Genomic DNA, 19,735 nt, shown 5'->3' with positions numbered 1-19,735 from the left:
TTACCTTTCCGTCATTAAAACAAAACATTACTGCTTTCATTTTTAGAGCTAAAAATCTATTACCCTGCTTGGGTATGCTGCACTCTTCTGGGCATAGAATTTCATAGCAAGTATCAAAATAATCAAGCTATGAAGTCACACTTATCAAGCCACAATTTCGTATTAACCAGAACTTCTGATTCTGTTACTGGTTCATTTTGAACACGTCCAATACACAACAATTAACGATGGCTTAAAATAATAATTAACATTTAAACGAAAACCTCCTCAGGATTTCTAACTTGGTTTTCTATTTTCTGCACACAGCCCAACACCTGAAAACAACCGTGCTATGCTCGCTCTCCTGGAAGGTGCCAGCTGTTTTCCTCTGACTAAGACAACAAGTAAAGGCTGAACTAAAATCATGTTTCCGGAGAAGGTTGAGGGTAAATAGAGCTGCTACAAACCAGCTTTCAGGAGTGGGAAGTCAGTCCAATTTTCCTCTGGCAACCGTTTCTTTGTGGAGCAACAGGGGATTCATAACACAGTTTGGGAAATGTTTTCTTGTCCCTTCACCCTGAGGCAGGGGGTTCCCAGCCAGGTCAAAATGTAGATCTAGGCAATATCAGCAGGGCATTCCAATCGATGTCATGGGAGGTGGAGCCAGTCTCCATGACATTCCATGAGACTGAGTGCTGCAAAGCTGTGTTGAAAACAATCTCTGTTGGACCAAGTCTTGCCTTCACTGGGAGTTGTCGCATCCAAGACTTAATTTCAACAGGGTTCAATTTATTGCTTCGAGCTTTGGCAGCATAGAACTGTCTTCTTTGAATGGAAAATTTGACCAACTGCGATGAGGTAAATGAATTTCGAAAGTGGGGGAGCGTGGGGGAGCGTGGGGGAGCGTGGGGGAGCGTGGGGGAGCGTGGGGGAGCGTGGGGGAGCGTGGGGGAGCGTGGGGGAGTCATACAACTTTTTTTTTTTTGGTTGATATTGTTGTTGTTTCTTGTAAGGGGAAGAGGGTGTATACTTAGAGCTCCAAGCAATCCCCGAACCCCAAGTCGCCAAGGATGTGAAAAGGTGTTGGTGAGGCAGAGCTCAAAGGCTCTGTAGGAGAGCCTGGAGACTTTGGATTTGAGAGTTATTGGGCACTGGGGAATCCCTGTCTTGGGTAACACGGGTGGCTGGGGAAAAAAAAAAGACTTCAAAACCACAGCTTGCCCCCTTAATCCCCTGCGTTCTCTTCGGGACCGCCAATTGCGAGTACTGGAGCATGCTGGCGCTACCGCATTAATCGCGGTCACTCGGGATCCACCACCTTTGGGGCTCAGACCCGAATGGTTGGGGACCGAGTAAGCTCGGACCAACTCCGGCTCTGGTCCTCCCGGGCGAGTCTTAACCCCGCTCCTGGGCGCAGCTCCAGCCCTCGGGCGCCCAGGAGAGCGGCGACCTCCCCGCCTCTGCCGGGTCCCGGAGAGGCTGCTCTTCCCGTAAACTCCCCGCCCCGCGCGGCCCCCTCCCCGCCTCGGCTCCACCCCCGCGGGACCCTGGGAGGCGTGAGATTGGCCCGGACGCGCTGTCACTCTCCGGACGCGTCACCGCCCTCGTTTCCGACCGCCGGGAGACCGGCAGTGCTATTAGTGCACGGCGGGGCCGCGGCGGAGGGCAGCACGTTGCCTGGTTTGTTGGCACACGCCGGCAGGTCGGCGCGCTCGCTCACCTGAGTCGTGTCCCGGGGCCGCAGAGCCACCGGGCTGTACGAGCGCCACCGCCCGCCGTGACGCGCTCGGAGATGGGCAGCTGGAGAAGTTGACGAGCCCCCTACGCACGCGGCGCCCTTGCTGCCCAGAGGTGCGCCGCCCTTGCCACCGAGGTGTCCTCCGTCCTGACCCAGATGTGCGCGGGACACCCTGCCTCCGAGGCTGGAAAACTTCACCCCAAGTCCAAAGTGGGCTCCGAGGGTGGTGCCCGCGGCTGGACCGTGGGGCTGCCTGCCGGGATACTGTCCTGCGGCTCCCGGGGCCAGGGGAGGGCGGGGACCCACTGGAAACTTTCTCAGCACCTTCCTAACCACTGCGTTTTACTGTCTCCTCTTCCCCCCCAAACAGGGGCTGCAGCCAGCGGTTTGCCGCGCGTGCCTGTTTGCCAAAGGAGCCGCCCCGGCAAGGATCGCCGGAGGGGAGCCGCTTCCAGCGGGGAGACCCGCAGCCCAGACACGCGCTCTGGGCGGCCTGGATGCGCAAGAGCCGGCCCCGCAGCAGCTGACCGCCGGCGGCAGCGAAGTTTGGCTGCTGAGCGGCTCGGCGCCGGACGCTTGGACAGACTGTCAGCCTGCGGCTGCAATCTCCGGAGCCATGCCCGTGGGGGGCCTGTTGCCACTCTTCAGTAGCCCTGGGGGCGGAGGCCTGGGCGGTGGCCTGGGCGGGGGTCTTGGCGGCGGGAGGAAGGGGTCTGGCCCCGCCGCCTTCCGCCTCACTGAGAAGTTCGTGCTGCTGCTGGTGTTCAGCGCCTTCATCACGCTCTGCTTCGGGGCAATCTTCTTCCTGCCTGACTCCTCCAAGCTGCTGAGCGGGGTCCTGTTCCACTCCAACCCTGCCTTGCAGCCACCGGCGGAGCACAAGCCCGGGCTCGGGGCGCGTGCCGAGGATGCCGCCGAAGGGAGAGTCCGGCACCGCGAGGAAGGCGTGCCTGGGGACCCTGGAGCTGGACTGGAGGATAACTTAGCCAGAATCCGTGAAAACCACGAGAGGGCTCTCAGGGAAGCCAAGGAAACCCTGCAGAAGCTGCCAGAGGAGATCCAAAGAGACATTCTGCTGGAGAAGGAGAAGGTGGCCCAGGACCAGCTGCGTGACAAGGATCTGTTTGGGGGCTTGCCCAAGGTGGACTTCCTGCCCCCCATCGGGGTAGAGAACCGAGAGCCTGCTGACGCCACCATCCGTGAGAAGAGGTCAAAGATCAAAGAGGTAAGTGAGTGAGCCCTGCCAGAAATCCCACTCACGCTGCTGTTTTCAGGGAGGTTTGATAAACGGTTAGAACTTAGGGCTTCAACGTTATCGTGCAAAGGCGAGGGAGATCTCCAGGGCCACCCTTTGCCTTTTACCACCTTAGGATAAGTGGCCAGTTAGTATCTGAGACTGAATCCCATTGAACTTGCGTGCTGTGGTGAGCTTAAGCTATAAGCGGCAGGGAGTGAGCGAATACTTGGGCAGGTGACACACACACTGCCTCCTCGCTGGCTGCAGTTAGTCTACGAGGCAAACAGTCACGGTGCAGGTATTGAACAGCCCTCCTCCTCTGAGAGGCTTGCAGGTGGTTTGAAATTGAAGCTGAGTGTAAACAGAGGGCATCAATCACACACAATACAAAGGTTATAACAGTGAGCCAACGCGCCCAGTGTTCAGTCATGTGGCCTCCTCTTGCCAGGTGTGTGTGTGTCACAGGCTGTAAATGTGAAACTTGAGATCTCCTGTCATGGGCCACATACTGTCTTTTACTGATTTAAAACCTAAGAAACACGCGCGCGCGCGCGCACACACACACACACACACACACACACACACAGAGAGAGAGAGAGAGAGAGAGAGAGAGAGAGATCTACTGTTTTCTGTATTTCTAGAACATTGTCAGAAAAGGGGGTATTCCCTGATGCAACAGGTCAGCCTCCACAGCAGCTCAGTGAAGTTAATCTAGAGCAAACATGGACTTTGGTAAATCCTGTGCAATTCCTTTCTGGTTATTTTTACTCGTAACATATGATTGGTTTCTGTAAGCTGAAAGACGAAGGAACCCTAGGAAATCCTTTCAGGCTGTCATTTCAAAGGGGAAACTGAGGAATTACAGCTCAAGAAGCAGTTAGTGACTGAGTTGAGTCCTGAACACAGAAGTGGAAGCTTCCCAGTCACCAGACTCTGGGGACATGCATCCTTCCTGGCTGCTTTCTTTATGTTTTCCTGGGAATCCAGTCCTGGAGAACTGTGGTAAAGCATGGCATCCCAACTCTGGATCTATCCTCTAACATATGTCATGAATGGACGTAGTATTAGTATGAGATGCATTACCAGGAAAGGGTCCCGATGGCATCGTGAGGGAGTAAATAGAATTTGGAGGCTGTGAAGAGATTTAAAGTGGTTGCAGGGTGGAGGCAGCTTGGTTGCCATAGGAGTTGCTTAAGACCAGATGAGATCTGGTAAGGGGTCACTGAGCAAGTTCAAGTGGACTTGGGTCCCTCTCAGTCTCCTCCAGGCTCACGGCTCTGTTTGCTCATCCGTCATGCTTTCTGCTTTGCAGAGACATAGTAGGCGAATGGCTTCTGCTATCATGAGCTGGTTTCTCCAATAGCTTTTCCCCTCTGTGAAATCCCAACAGTCCTGAGAGACACACATCTGCCTCTTCCCAAACATCTTCCCACTCCTACCTCTTAGACTCCTTAATCAATACGGACCATTAGAAAATTTCCCCCCAAAGGCTCACTGTCTGCTGCTCTTTGCTGTTCGAAGTGAGCCATTTCTGAATGGCATGCATCTGAATTCATAGGAGTGTCCAGTTAATGTGGGCTGTAGCTGTAGGAAGAAGGGATTGTGAACACTAAAGCATTAAGAAGCTGGCCATTAATGTCTGAAAGTGGGTTTTGAATAGACACCACACCTGGTAGGAGTCCACGGAGAGCAGCATTTTGGCAGTCTGTATATCCCCCAGCTATTAGACCGACTGATCTATGTCTCTAAATCATAGGAACTTAATTTACTGGGTCAAGGAAATGCATGTGGCATCTGTCATGTGGTTCCAATGTCTTAGAACCTAGTTCAAACTGCCCAACTTTATATAAAACATTAGAAATAAACATTTTTTTTTAAATTCCATGCAGTTCCGAAAACCCTAAGTAGCCAGCTTGATTTGCTTCAGCGTTTAGTCAAAAGCCACCAGGACGAGGGGAGAGATGAATTATGATTTTCCACTAGAATAGTTCAAACATAGTCCTTCGTAAACCAAAAGCAATAACTCATGCCATTCTTCTTTTAAAAATTACTCTTTGTCGGCTTTGGACGAATATAGTGCCCCACCCCCTTACCCTCAACTCATGCTGTTGTAAAGGACCTGGTGTTTGATGGTGGAGAAGAAAAGTGGTTGATAACACATTAGACTTCAACTTCAAACATCGAGGTTCTACTTGCCACACTCGGGGCTACTTTCTGTGGCCCCCAAGCCCTTTGCCTTGTTTCCGTGTGTTCCAGTTGTCTTTATAGTCCAGTTCTTTATTGCACTTGCATGCACTAAAACTTGCATGGTTAAAGTTTAGGATGGAATTCGAGTCAAGCTTTCACTTTTATACATTTGGTTCAAGGGAAATGCAACACTGTTTTTATAATGCTGAGATAATTGTATTGTTGGTAGCACACTGGATTTTTGATAAGTTTGTATCACAGGGGAGGTAGCCTGCTAATTTAATTAAGTAGGGCATTGCGTCCACCAAAACGCCTTGAGCACATTCTACTAATTCCAGCCTTGGTGGATTGGATGAAAACTTTCCTCTTCCCAATCCAGATTCCCACAATGTTATCATGACCCATTCCTGAAACCTCAGGAATTTATCCTGAAATTGCCCTGCCTTGTGATATGTATGCCAGATATAAAAGTGTAGTCATGTTATCCTATGGTTCTAAGAAAAACTGTTAGAAGTTAAATAGTTTCGTGGGATTATTATGAACATACTCTACTTCGCTTTCTATTCCATTTTTTGGGGTTAGCAAGTTTTTAAAAGATTTGGAGACGAGAGGGTAGGGGAAGGAAACAGCCTACCGTGTACCTTAGGATGGTAGCCTAATTTACTTTGAATAATGAACATCTTCTTCTGAAGTTGAAGGGCATTCTGGGTGATAGAGGTGTCTAGGCATAGCTGTCTTCCTAGTTTTTTGAGAAAAGGCTTTTCATTCCTGACCTATTCCTGACTCAAAGATACAGAGAAAGATGCACGTTGATGGCTAATGAGTAAAACATATTTTATTGAATTTTACACTAGCACTAGTGGTGTGCGTACGTGTGTGTGTGTGTGTGTGTGTGTGTGTGTGTGTGTATGTGTGCGCTTCAGCACAGTTACAGTTTATGTTAAATATTAACTATGTGCCCTTTGACCTTAGATCAGATGTCAGAATAAGTTGCCTTCACAAATTGAAACAAAAACTCTTTCATTTTGAAGCTTAACATTCCAGGTGAATTTCATGGGATTTACTATGGAAAAGAACACTTACAACGCAATAAAGCTATCCTTTGAAGCCCTGGCCCAAGGGGCTAGCATCCTTTTCCGTTGTTTACCTGTTCACTGGCTTCCTGATCCTTGGTGAACCTTGGTAAATCTGTGCTGGTGTGGCCTGCCTCACTCAGGGGTCCCAAAGCAAGGGAGCTATAGAGATTTCTAAAGCTTTCTGTCTTCGGCAAAAAGATTTCAGCAGTGTAAACACTAGAGTGGGTGCTAACTGTTGAAGTTATATAAGCAGGAAAAGCTTGTGAGTAGAAGTGAGTTGTCTGAATTGTCTTCAGTTTAATTTGCTGCCAGCCATTCCGTAAGTTTGATAAAGGGAATACCTTGACTTTATCGTCTCAGACAGTTCAGATTCACTGAACAAAGGAGCTGTGTGTAGGACTCCGAACTTAGTAAAAGGTCTGAAAGGCAGCTTAACAATATGGACCCTGTGTTGAAACCTCTGCAGCCGTCCTCAGGTGAGCTAGTCAGCCAAACCATCTTGTAGAAATGGATCCTGGTGCTTCCGGTGTGTAAAGATGCCTTTCCAAGAGCTCCTGACTTCTTTGACTTTACTACAGAACTTATATACTTGAAATGTGTTTTCAAACCCTTAATAGGCAAATTCTAAAGGAGGGCTTTCAGTGTGTGTGTCAAGGTCATAAGGAAAGGATATGTACAGATACCTGTGAAGGATGAAGGCTAATGTAGAGGGGATTCCATGTGCCCGGACCTGACATCCATTCCCCAGCCTAGTAGGCTTTTAATTTTTCTCATATCATACGTAAACATATGTTTCAGTTAGCCAAAATAGAACCGGAAATGATTGGCACAATGACCTAACTAGGTGGCCAATGGCGTAACTAGGTACAAAAGGAAGAGGTGAAGAATATGTCTAGTAGTTTAAAGAAGACATAATTATTTGTGTGTGTGCATGTGTGTGGTGGTGGGAGGTCCTAACTTTTTCCCCTTTCGGTAGCCTGCTGCCTTGCCTGATAGTCAGTGTCTAGCCATCACTTGCCTCCCTTATGCTTTCTTAAAGGGCCTTTGTACAATCTCTAAATTTTATTTAATTATTTATTTATTTATTTATTTATTTTTGAGTTACCAGCAACATGCCAGGGAAATGCTAATCTTGAGAGGACTTTTTTTTCTTTAATTTTTAAACCCAAACATATGTATTAGATCATAATCTACCACGGTTGTCTGAGACCCAAGTGACGCCTTAGCTCATGCGCTCTGTGGTGGAGGATCCAAAACACCAGGATCTTTCTGGAAATCACCAGTTACTGACAGAACGGAATGGGGAATAGAAGGCCTGGTTCTTGGTGTGTGCTGTTCGCCAACCCCTCACACTTAACTTCCTAAGTGAAACTCTCAAGACGAGAATTACTAGGTGGACCACATCTGTTCAATACAGACCCTAAAATAGAATAGGCATAGAACAGATGTGACTCAACTCTGCCATATGGTAAATGTCACTTGATTGGCTTTAAGTAAACTAGTAAGTCTTTTGAAAGAAGTGTTCCTATGGGTGTGACTCGGGAGAATGTTTTTAAAGCTGCATAGGCTAAGAGTGATACGTGTTTTTCTCTGTTTATAAAGTTCTCTGTGAGAGTAGAAACATTTGTAACCAGGACACTGCAAACCTTTGTGCCGAGAAGTTTATAAAGGAGAGAGAAACAAAGAGGGTTGTCATATCTTAAAGATGTGCGTGCCCAGAGAAGAGGGATGGCGCGATGCAGGGGAGCTCTTCAACCTGTAAATGAACGTGCTCTCTACCCATACATAGCATTAGAGATAGCAGAAGAGTTGACAGTTATCCTAAGTGAACTATATAGGTTTTAGGGGACATATATACATTACACACACACACACACACACACACACACACACACACACACACACTAGTCCACAGCCTTTCTGTCTCTTTTACGAGGACCTGAGATGTCCTCTTGAGTGCCTTCCCCTCTTCCGCTCTGTCCACTTGCAATGACTTTACAGTTAGAACAGTGGATACTGGACCCAGATTACCCGAATCTGAGTCTGGTCGCCACCATGCACTAGGCTCCTAGACCTTTGCCAAGGTCCTCAATCTCTCAGAACTTAATTCTTCTCATTCGTCATGTGAAGATTGTCTTGGAACCTACCTTCTTGGACCTTGCGGTTTGCTCATAAAGCTGAACACGGTGTAAGGCGTGCCATTGGCATACAGTAAATGCTTCTTGCTTTATTGTGTTACTGTTGCTTCCACGAGTACTTTGTTTCTTGTGCTGATTAATAAGCCATGGATAAAGTGATGAGATTTCTAAGGACAGTTATAATAATAGTAACCTTTAGGTTTTGATGATTAAAGAGATACTTGGATGCTTGTACAGTTTGTCCAAAGGACCTGTCCAGATAGGTGTGTTTTTTAAGCTGTGCTCTGGTCGACTGTAATTATCATAAATTGATAATTTCCCATAAACCTTCAGCATCTTGAAACATGTACACTCAATGCATGCACGTCTGTTTACATCCTTCAGGGCATGTGCGGAAGATGAACTCGTTCCTCACAGTCTACTCGCCCTGAAGTACCCTCTTCAGGACTTTCAGTCAGGCTGCCTCCTTAAGTATTAAATCAGCCCTCAAAATAGCCTGAGCAAAGCGAGTTTTACCTAGTTTTGTCCTTGGAGGGATGTTTTAAAGAAGTACAAAGAAAATATATTTTAGATCCAGCAAAAAATTAATTATGATAATGTCTGTAATGAGCGCTAAGCCTGTCTGTCACCTGATGATAGGCTTATATAGAATGTGTACGATTTGCTTATATTTTGTAGCTATTGACCTTTCTTGAGAATTCCATATTGAATTAAATATATTTTTCAGGTTCCAGATCTAGAAGGTCCTCAGATATCTTGAGGTCCAGTACTCACGTGTAAATATTAGCCATGGGGCTCCTCCATTGGACTTCATGGAATGTCTTTAGTATCTACAGGAAGGAGTGTGGGGGTACAGGTCACTGCCTAACCAGGCCAGTTCATATGGTGACACAAAACCTCTAATACAAGTCTGAACTCGGGAGACTGGCTGGTCCTGCTATGGCTTCCTTGCCTCCACAGCCCAGACTGGCAGGCCCGCAGGAAGAATCCCCATTGAAAACACCTTGGAGGGAGATGGAGCCGCTTCAAGTATTTCCTGCAAAAGCGATGCTGGCTGATGTCTGCTCTTAAGACAGCACCTCCACAGTGTCCTGATAAAGATTTCTGTGATCATTAGGTGCCCGAAAGAAAACCAAATGAGATTTAAGGCTTAAGAGCATTTAGGAGTCAGCGCTGCGTTTGGTAAATCAGAACCCAGCAGTCCTACATGTAACTCAGATAAAATTTAAAAGCCCGTGTAGCCCTTTGTGTTTCCTTGGTGTTCCTGATGAGAATGCCCCTCCCCCTCCCGCTTCCTGTCCCCCAAACCCTCTCAGCAGGACAGCTTGTCCTTCCCACATTATAACTAAGCAAATATCCAGCCCCCATGTCATAGCACTGTTCTCTCAGTTCTGATCTCAGGCAATAAGATGCTCACTTTTATTTTCATTTTTAATGTAAATTTCTATATGGGTATTATTATTATTGTTATTATATTGTCTAATCTCCAGATCCTCCTGTACATATTTATCATGAGAACTTGGTGTGAAGGTAGGTTTGGAACTGAGATGGAAACTACACAAATAACACCCAATTATGAAAAAACCAGGGTTTAATAATACAGTACGACCTACTCTAAGGCGTGTTTTGTTGCCATGCTCTGGGAGAAGCCTATTTGCATAGGCTAGGCGTTTACAGGAAAGGGTGTGACAGTAGTTGATAGATAGGCCTAGGAATGACTGCAGTTCAGACACAAACTCATGACTGGCAAACGCCACAGCTGTTGCTGGAGCCTGTCAGAACCTTCCTCATTGAATGGTCTTCTCAGGATCTTTGGAGGAACCTAAGGGACAAGAGAACCTCCGAGATAACAGTCAGAACTCCTGGTCCTTTCTGAGGGTGACAGTCTAGATTTCTCGAGCTAAACTTTAGGCCATAGTGATCTGAACTTAGTATTTCCTTCACGGGAATATGTAGGCTCATGACGCTAAATACCTGTGTTTACTCAACTTGTTTGTTGTTCTTGCTGTTGTCTTAGTTTGTGTTTGTGTTTGTTTTTTGGTAAGGGCATACTTGAAGAAGGCAAAGTTGTAGATGGTTAAGATAGCACACAAGTGTGTGCCCCGTCTCAGACCCTTATTTCCAACTGTTCAAACAAGCAGATCAAAGTCTACGTCATTGAAGGCACTCAGAACAAATTGTTGTTCTGTGATGTTTGTTCCAGCAAGGGAGAAAAATACGGTTTAGAAGCAGCTAGTACCTTGTCCTGTGCCTTTTCACTGTAAGCCAAAGTCTGTTTTTGCAAAGACAGTTGAAGTGTAGGTGAAGGCCATAAGCAGATTCGTTACCCCCATCTCTGCTAATATGTTAACTCATCCACGGTTAATTGTTTAAATTTGCTTCTGTTGTTTTCTGAAAACATTTGGTCAGATAAGAGCATTGGCATATACCATTTCGTTGAACCCGAGCATTTCTTTTCCTTTTTTTCACATAACAAATATTAAGATAAGCCTTTGTCTAGTAACTTTGTCTCATTTTTCTTGGGTTGAAAGTTCATAGTACCTTCTAGATGTAGTGACCCTTGAACCGTTTCTACTTTCCCCAATGGTATACTGAAGGCAGTCTATTGGACCTTTATGTTTTATTTTTGTAGGTGATAAGACAGTGTTGTTTTGCATTGGATTGTTCTACTTTCCGTAAGCTGAGCCCCAGTTTACTAGCGGCTCTTCACGTTTAAAATGAAGTTGGGATTTTCTTCATTAGGTCCCTGATGATGCCTGTCTCGCTGCAGATCTGTGAATGGTGGGAGAGACTTTCATTGGTCTAGACTCACTGGTGTGTTAATATTTATACTAATAGTTGAAGGTTAAAAATAGTCCATACATACTTAAGAAATGACAATTTTCCTGTCCCAAATGGAAGGCCCTACAGAGCTGAATTCTTAAGAAAGCTTACCCAAAGGACACCATTTATCTTCCTATGTGTGAAAGAACACACATCTTATGGGGGTTAAAGATCTTTGATGATGTGTAAAGCAGCTTTTTAATCTCAGTTATTTTTAAGTAGAAGGAAAGCTTAGTGTTGATAGAGTTGGGGAACCTCTCTGTGTTTTGATTTTTTTGGCCGATTTCTTCAAACCCAATGTTTGTAGTTGCAGAATGCGGGATAGTGAAGAGTTATATATTTGAAATTGTGTCTCTCTTTGGACCTTGAAGAGTCTGCTAGACACCAAGTCTATTTAAATTTGGCTTTGAACTGTGTTAACATGATGAATAATGATTGGCATAAATGTAGTATATCGTTTTTATGAATAGTGGTTTTGAGAGGGTGGTAATTTTAGAATTTTTAGGTTGCTGATCTCTGAGGCATGTTATTTTTGCAGTCCACTGGCAGTGTTGAAGGTTGAATCTCGTCAACTCCAGGTTTTCAGCTCATAATTAGAATGCCTGAGTAGCCCGTATTCTGATTTGAGGGTTATTAGCATAAGTCAGCATTTTTGTATGGAGTTCTTATTAAGAAATGTAAGGGGGGGCTTGTGTAGTGTAGAAGATGCTGTCTTTGATGGCTGGCTCCGTATTAATAAACTGTATGCATTCACTCATATCGAGCACTTCGACTCCTCTTTATTACGAAATCCTCCTGGGGTTCCTCAACGTAGAACGTGTTTAGAAGAACTCCATAGCTTTCATTGGGGAGGTCAGTGGGCTCAAAGAACGTAAGAAATGAAGATGATTGATTAACTGTTGTTGAAAACTGTACCAACAGAAAGAGTGAATAAAATTATGATTTATTAGCTATTCCATGAGTAATAAGAGGAGGTCAGTGCAGGTTAGAATAACTTGTCTTTGTCTTAATTTAAAAATACAGAATTTCTGCGGCATAGGCTCTTTTCGGTCATTAATATGTTCTCGAAACTATCATGCTGGGAAATGGAGAAAATCCGCTCCTTCCTCTACCAAATGACAGCGGCATCGCCAACTCTGGGCCTTGCCTGAAATAGGACCCATGAAATACTTGTTAAATGCACATATGTTTTTAAGCTCACAGAAGAGCATCAGGAATAACTCTGGTTAATTGACCTCCTTTCAAGTCATCACCTAAGTACTCCTGGGCTGCCAGCCACTGTTGAAAAGTGCCTGAGTTTTGTTTTGTTTTGTTTTCCCAGCCAAAAGTCCTAAGAATCCTATCTAGTGGGTGGAGAGAATAATGAATATAGAAAATGACCTTTTCCAGTTTTAAAGCGGTTTCTCAGAATGATTTATACAATGAAAAGTGTATTTGTTTTATGATGTGCTTGTAAACTGGCTGTGGAAGCGTTTCATTAAAAAAAAAAATCATTTGAGCAAATGTAGCCTCCCTGGAATAAATGTAAATGACTGTGGATTCTGTTAAAGGTCAGTACTCTCGAGGAGTAAAAAAGTTAGAGTCTCGTGAAAAGTCACTCTGCCTTCTGCTCTACACCCAACATGTTGGTTTTTTTAGGTGCATAGTTCTTAAAGAGTCCCCAGTCATTTCTGGTCATTATCTCCTAGGGTACTGACTATATTTAGTAAGGGCTGTCATTTTCCTTGTATTTTGATTTTATTCACAGTACATCTAATTAAAAATTTCTCTTCCATTCCCGTGAAAGTTTTGGAGACAAGTGTGTTTTAATAAGCGGTTCTCACAGTATCACAGTGTGATTAAAAAGAAAAGAAATAAGCTATAGGTGAGGGGGTTTGTTTTTTTTTTTCTTCCACCAGAGAGATCAGAATTTCATCCGTGTGTTCTTCCTGTAAGGGAAGTGGGAGAGAAAGAGCTGCGGTGTTCTTCTTCCCAGGTTAACATCGTAGCTCCTAAAAATGCTGCCTCGTTTTAACCAATGCGTGCCAGAGCTCTGTGGCATGCACACGCTTACAAATGGTCTCCTTTTTAATCTATTCTGCACGGTTGTCTCTCTAAAATATCCTCTCTCTCCCGTTGCTCCGCCGAGGGTTCTCATAATTCTCCATTTCTCTTAAAAGAAGCGATTCAAACTGACACACATCACATTCCTTGGAGAACGTGTAAAGAAAGGCAGGGGTGGATGACTGGGCTGTCTCCTGAGTTCCTTATTCAGTGGGACTAGGCAGGTATTTTTAGCATGATCCGGGGACAATGCTGAGGCTACTGGCATAGTGACTTGAGTCTCAGAAACATTGTTCTAACGTATTGCTCTCTTTGGTATCGGGGTCACCTTCTCTTCTTTCCCCGTCTTCAGCACTAGGAAGGACTCTCCTTGAACTTACATAGTTATTGTATGAACCTAAATTAGGATTCGGCTTTATTTTGTTCCTCTTGTAAAAAAAAAGCATCAGACTGCATTCTTAGGGAGCCCTTGCTCCACTGTTGTTAATAAGGTCTCCTGTTTCCAAATTGCCACATCATTCATTATTTCTTTCCTTGGACCTGCCGGTGACAATGTCACTACTTTATTGATCACCTTCCTATGGACTTCAGAACTCTTACAAATAGAGACACCTTTTTCTTTCCAGGAGGTTCCTGGCCCAAAAGTAGGTGACAGAAAAGCAGTTCATCATAACTGTAACCAAAATGAAGAACAACTTAAGCACAGGGCTGAAAATCTTGCCAGCCTGGTGAGGCCGTTTGCCAAAGTGGAAACACCTCATAGCTTTCCTTTCCCACACCTGTGAAATGAGGCTAATGATCCTCTCCTCCAGAAGGGTTGCAAGCCTTAAAATAGAAAAAATGTATAATTCTCTCAGCACGATGCCTGGCAGGTGATATTATTTAATCAACAGCTTTTATCTGTTAGCAACTAGAAATTGGTGGGAGTAATGAATATGGACGTTTATTAAGAAAGATATTGAGAACCCCCAATTATGGCTAACACCTGTAATCCTAGCACATTCCAGGAGGCTAAGGTAGGCCAACTGTTGGGAGTTTGAGAGCAGCCTGGACGGCAAAGTGATACCTTGTTTCAACAGGCACTTCATGAGCATGCACGCGCGGGCACACACACACACACACACACACACACACACACACACACACACACACACAAACAAACGCTAGCTTATTTTTAATATGCTTTTAGCACAATGACTGGACACTTCTAAGCCTCCCACTGCTAATGTGCCCTTTCCTTCACTCCCAGCTCAACATCTTTACATCTGCCCTCAGCTTAGTTGCTTTTCTAATCTCCCACCTACTTCCCCAGGCCCAGTGGCGGAAGTGGCCAATGATCACTCCATCCGAGATCTCACATGGTATCTCTCTCTCCCTCTGAAATATGGGAAATCTCTTTTCTTCCTCTTGTATCTCCTTGCCTGCCTGGAAGTCCCAGCTCTTCCGCCCAACCATTGGCCACTAGCATTTTTATTGATTGATTAAGAATCAATTGGGGAACAGGAGCTTCAGCGTTCACAAGCATTGAAACTACCTCCCATATACACTCACACACATACACGTAAACACATGCACACACATATCCACACATGGACGCATGCACACACATACATACACAGACACAAGCACACACACCCACTCATATACAAGCACACACACATACATTGACACACACATGCACATGTATACACACATATACACATAAACCCAAGTGCACATACAGACACATGCACACAACACATGCACACATAGACACATATAGGCACACACACGTACCTACACTCATGCAAACATGATGAACACATAGACACATGCATACATGCACAGACACATGCACAAACATACATATGCACATACACCCACCCACACGCACACATACATTGCCAAGCACATGCACATGCATGCTTGTATACAAGTACATGCATTCACAATACATACACAGACACATGCACACACTCACATACATATACACATTGACACATGTGCACACACACATACACGCAGACACACATACACACACCCCTACTTAGTTAAGTTGAAAATAGGAAGTTATTTCCAGGATATAAATGCAAGTCTTTTGCCACAGTGTTACTGTGTTGGCGGAAATCTTGCATTTTCCATTCTCACTTTCATTTTAGTTGCCCTTGCCCGAACCCTTGCTTCCCGTGGCAGGAAAAAGGCACCGTCTGGCTTGATTCAGTCTCTCCCCTACAGAAAGGATGCTCGTCCTCAGGGAAACCACGCAGGCTGCTGAGCTCAACAGTTTCCATCCGTTCATCAGTGTCGAGCCGTGGCTGGCTCCTTGGGCTGATGCTCATATCTGGAGGAGAAGGCTGGGAGAAGGGTGAATCTGGATGAGACGGGATGAGTGCTGGAAGAAATAGTTGGTGAACTGAGAATCTGAGAGTGTTTCAGCTGTGTGCATAAATTTAGTTCACTAATTAGGTCTGTGTGCTTGTAGCTTAGGGCGTATCTACAACCTTGGTGACATCACACGTTGGTTAGTAGCGTGGCTGCAGCTTCAGCCATGTTGGCAGCAGACGTTTCTTGTACATTTCAAGTGGGAACTGAAGGGTAAACCTGAGTTGGTCATTTGTTCAACTCAAGTCTGCTCACAACCGACTTTGTTGTTTGTGCCCAACAGACTGGATTTGAAAACAGGGGCATCCGCTAATACTCTCAAAGTTTACCTCTTAGCATTATACTCTTGACGACTTTCTGAAGACCATTCAACTCCTTTTGGCCTTGACATAGGAAGGAACATATGTGTTCTTCAGATTCAGCCTAGAATAACAGGACGTTTAACCTATGGCATCATTTTTTTTTTATTTTTAAAATTATTTCCTACAAAAACTCCAAGCAGAAATTTTTAGAGATTAAAATTGACACAGAGAATTAAAAGGTGTTCTTTGCCGGTGATGACTACATTTGCTCTTGTGTCTTCCTAAACGTATTTCATCCCCCCCACCCTGATTGACTATTTTGCAGGCTGGGGGTTTTGAATGTTTGCCCTCAGGAGGGGGGGAAGGAGTAAAAATTAACACGAAAGTATGTAAGTTCCCTGTACCTTGGTAGTGCTGAGTTTCTTAGGTTAGGGAGATAGTTTTGAATCTGCAAGGCAGCGTGGTAAAGTGAAATGAGATATGGTTTAGAAAGACTCCCGAGGGGGAGGGGAAGTGCACTCCAGTCTTTCCCTTCGTGCTTCTCTAAAAGCAGTGTGCAGGATGTCCTTGCGAACACATCTGGAAGTCTGTGACTTCGCTTCTGTGGTTACAGTTCTCCACCCACCTGCGATCTGAAGAATTACACTCCAGGTTTCCCAAGGAAAATGTTAGAGTTGAGAAGGATTTCTCTGAGGACTGGCAGTGAACTTTACAAAGTGGCCTGACAGGTATTGGTTTAAGACAACCAGTTGAAGGCTCTTTTTAGGGAAGCCCCTCTGGATGTATGTATTCCTCAGAAGTTTTCACTGAATCCCCTGCTTTTCTCAGATGTAAAAAGATTAAGGGTTTTATACCAAATACAGGACAAATGGTCAGATGTTAGCTTTTGTTTCTTCGATGCTGTTTGAATTCATTCTAGGTGCCTTGTTATATCATATTTTACCCATGTTGGACATCGCCTTCCACCCTTCTGCATCTGTCTTAGAGAGAGGAGATGGAATGGCTGGAAAGTTTGAACATGGATGGTTGGTTTGAACATGGCAGGAGAGGCTGGGATGAGGTTCTGCACGTCCCCCTGCTTAGATCTCTAGTTGCCTTCCCAGTAAAGGCCCAGCTCTGGTTCTCAGCAGCAGCAGAGCAGTGCTTCCCTTCCAGGAAGCCAGAGAGGGGAATTCCTGACACGAGATTTGTACAAAGACGGATCACCGTTCCCTTGACCTGCAGGGCACTCACTGCGCTCTAGAATTCCAGAGGGAGAAAAGCTGTCAAGGCACATGATTGGTTAGCATGTCTGTCAGCCTTCCCTTTTCCTTGGACTTGCTTGGAGGCCATTTCAGGAAGCAGTGACTTTGACTGATATCAGGTCTTTTGCATCCCCATACCGTGAGTGCTATTTCCCAAAACACTGGGGGATTTGGGCAGATGAAAAGCTCAAGGGTTGGGGTGGGGGAAGCAAACAAAACTGGCAGGGAGCGAAGGCTTTTGTGTCTCTTCAAGGAAGCCTATGTCCTATACTCCATTCTGGAGTATATCACAAACCCCAGGATGCACCGAATACATTAGTGGCCATGAAAGAGAGTATCTGTGTGTGTTTCCTACGCCCTAAAATTTTCTCACTGTTATATAACAGGAATCCAAGTTTGTTTGGTTGGTTGGTTGATTGATTGATTGATGATTGATTGCTTGATTTTGAGATAAGGTGTCACATAGTCCAGGCTGGCCTCACAATTAATATTTAGTCAAGGATAGCCCTAAGTTTCCGGTGTCCCCTCCTGCTGCCATTCCCCAAGAGCTATCATTCCAGTACGTGTTACTACAGGCGACTTATTCCACACTGGGGTTTGAGCTGAAGGCTTTGCTCATGTTGGGCCTGCACTCTACCAACTGCGCTACATTCCTCCTCCTATGCAGTTCTCTGTTTTAAACTTTATTTTAATTTCAAGTGGAATTGCATCACTTTCCCTCTCCCTTTCCTTCCTCCATGCTCTTGGCTACCTTCCCTTAAACCCGTGATGCCCTCTCAAGTCTATGGCCCCTTTTCATAATTATTACATACCTAAAGGTATGCGTTTATGTGTCTGCACAGACATATACATATAAACACAACATTCTGCATCTGCTTTTTTGTTTGTGTGCATCCGGTTTCAAGACTGACCATTCTGCACTGGACAACCAGCTAAGAAGGCTCATCCCTCACAGAGGCTAATTCTCCCCCGACCCCAAACACACACACACGGTCATTAGTTGCCTGCAGTTTTTTCTAGTGCTTGTACCCTGAGAAATTATACGCTTTGACTTAATGTTTTAAAAGCATTTCTTAGTTGACTCTTACACCTCAATTTTTGGTTTAAAGATTTGGCATTTTTGGTTTAAGACTCACAGCAACGGCATTGCCTGATGATGTCCTCCCTGTGCCTGGCATTAACAGGCAGGCAGCCGTTAGTGCCACACACCTGAAAAATGGCTTTTCAGTCATGCTCTCTTTAGTCTCCTGGTGGAATAGGTGGGCTGTTCCTGGTTTCTTGACTGGTATTCTGTGTAGTATGATCTATACGCAGTTAAAGCAGTTAGTGTGTAGATGTGAAATCTCATCTTTGCACGGATTGGTTTCCTGTATCTTCTGTCTGAGGAGGGAGAAGGGAGGAGGTCAGGCATGGAGGGATGGCACTGTCTCCACCCATACTTTAATTATAAAAGCAAAACCTATGTTAAGTTTGTCTGGAAAAGCATCTCTGGAGATTATCAGCTTGTTCAACTTCAAACATTTTTTATGAGTATATGCATATATATGTCTATACATATCATTAAATATATGCATAATATATGTATACATTACATATATATACAGAATATGTAATTGTATATTGCATATATTTTATATACACAATATTAATATACATTATATACACATGCTATATGTGGAATACGTTATACACATGTATAATATGTATCATATATATTATACCTTAACAATGTGTGTCCAGCATGTGCTGCTTTGGGTTCCATCTCTAGTACTTGTAGAGAAGCAACAGCAAAGACCATGTTCAATTCCTCTCAAGATACACGCACAGACATTACAGCACTTTTCAAAATGTGTACAGTGCGCAATATAGTAATCATTCTGCTCAATTCTTTTTGTTTGTGTGTTTAACAAGTCAGACTAGGAGTCACTGCCAATACTCACACACAGGTTGTAAACTACTGCTTCAAAAGAGCCACTCAAAAGCACTTGGGAGTCTGCAGTAAGCAAGAGAGATGCAGCCATTACATAATGCACCATTCATCACACACACACACACACACACTTCACACACACACACACATATATACACACATATTTTATATATATTACACATACATTTCACCTTAATTATATGTATATATTGTAGTAAATACATGCAGTTTTAGGGCTGCAGTAGAGAAGAATCCTTAGGTAATGGCTGTGTCCCGTATGCTGAGTATTTATGGAGGCACTATGCTAACATTATTACATTTCTTATTTAATTCTTAGAAAGCCCTGGGAGTTTTGTATTATGTTCCTCTTTTCACACTTAAGGAATTAAAGCCAATTGCTTTAATTCCTTAAGTGAAGAGTCGAGCCAGTTGCACATGGTTGTGTAACTCCTCTATGCCTCGTTGTATATCTGTCTGGCTCTAACACTCATCCTTCTGCCCTAAGCACTGCTGTCTGCTGACTTCTCCTCAGTACCACGGCTGGGCTCTCTCCCAGGTCTCTTGCCACAGCCTGGCCTCTGCTTGAGAGGGGAGTCAGATGTGGAGCGATGATACTGTCTTCAGCCCACACTTTAATTACAAAGGGAAACCTATGCTAACTTTGACTGGAAAAGCCT

The 19,735-nt window shown here is 44.7% G+C and overlaps 1 protein-coding gene across 4 annotated transcripts in view; it reads left to right on the top strand.

Annotated features, from left to right (window-relative positions):
* Window positions 1-684: 684 nt before the first annotated feature.
* Man1a1 (mannosidase, alpha, class 1A, member 1) overlaps window positions 685-19,735 on the top strand; it is a 176,268-nt gene continuing 157,217 nt past the window's right edge. For 3 of the 4 annotated variants that reach the window (XR_015644657.1, XM_087597189.1, XM_087597190.1), the window contains exons 1-2: window positions 685-837; window positions 2,088-2,942. Coding sequence is in view for 3 of the 4 variants with exons in the window: in XM_087597189.1 (XP_087453315.1) it covers window positions 811-837; window positions 2,088-2,942 (882 nt within the window). In the remaining variant the exon portion in view is untranslated. 4 annotated transcript variants of the gene reach the window in all.

The sequence above is a fragment of the Rattus norvegicus genome, chromosome 20 (assembly GCF_021556685.1).
Source record: "Rattus norvegicus strain SHRSP/BbbUtx chromosome 20, alternate assembly SHRSP_T2T, whole genome shotgun sequence".
NCBI lineage: Eukaryota > Metazoa > Chordata > Mammalia > Rodentia > Muridae > Rattus > Rattus norvegicus.
Note: the sequence above shows the minus strand (reverse complement) of the source record. Positions and strands in the feature narration are given on the sequence as shown.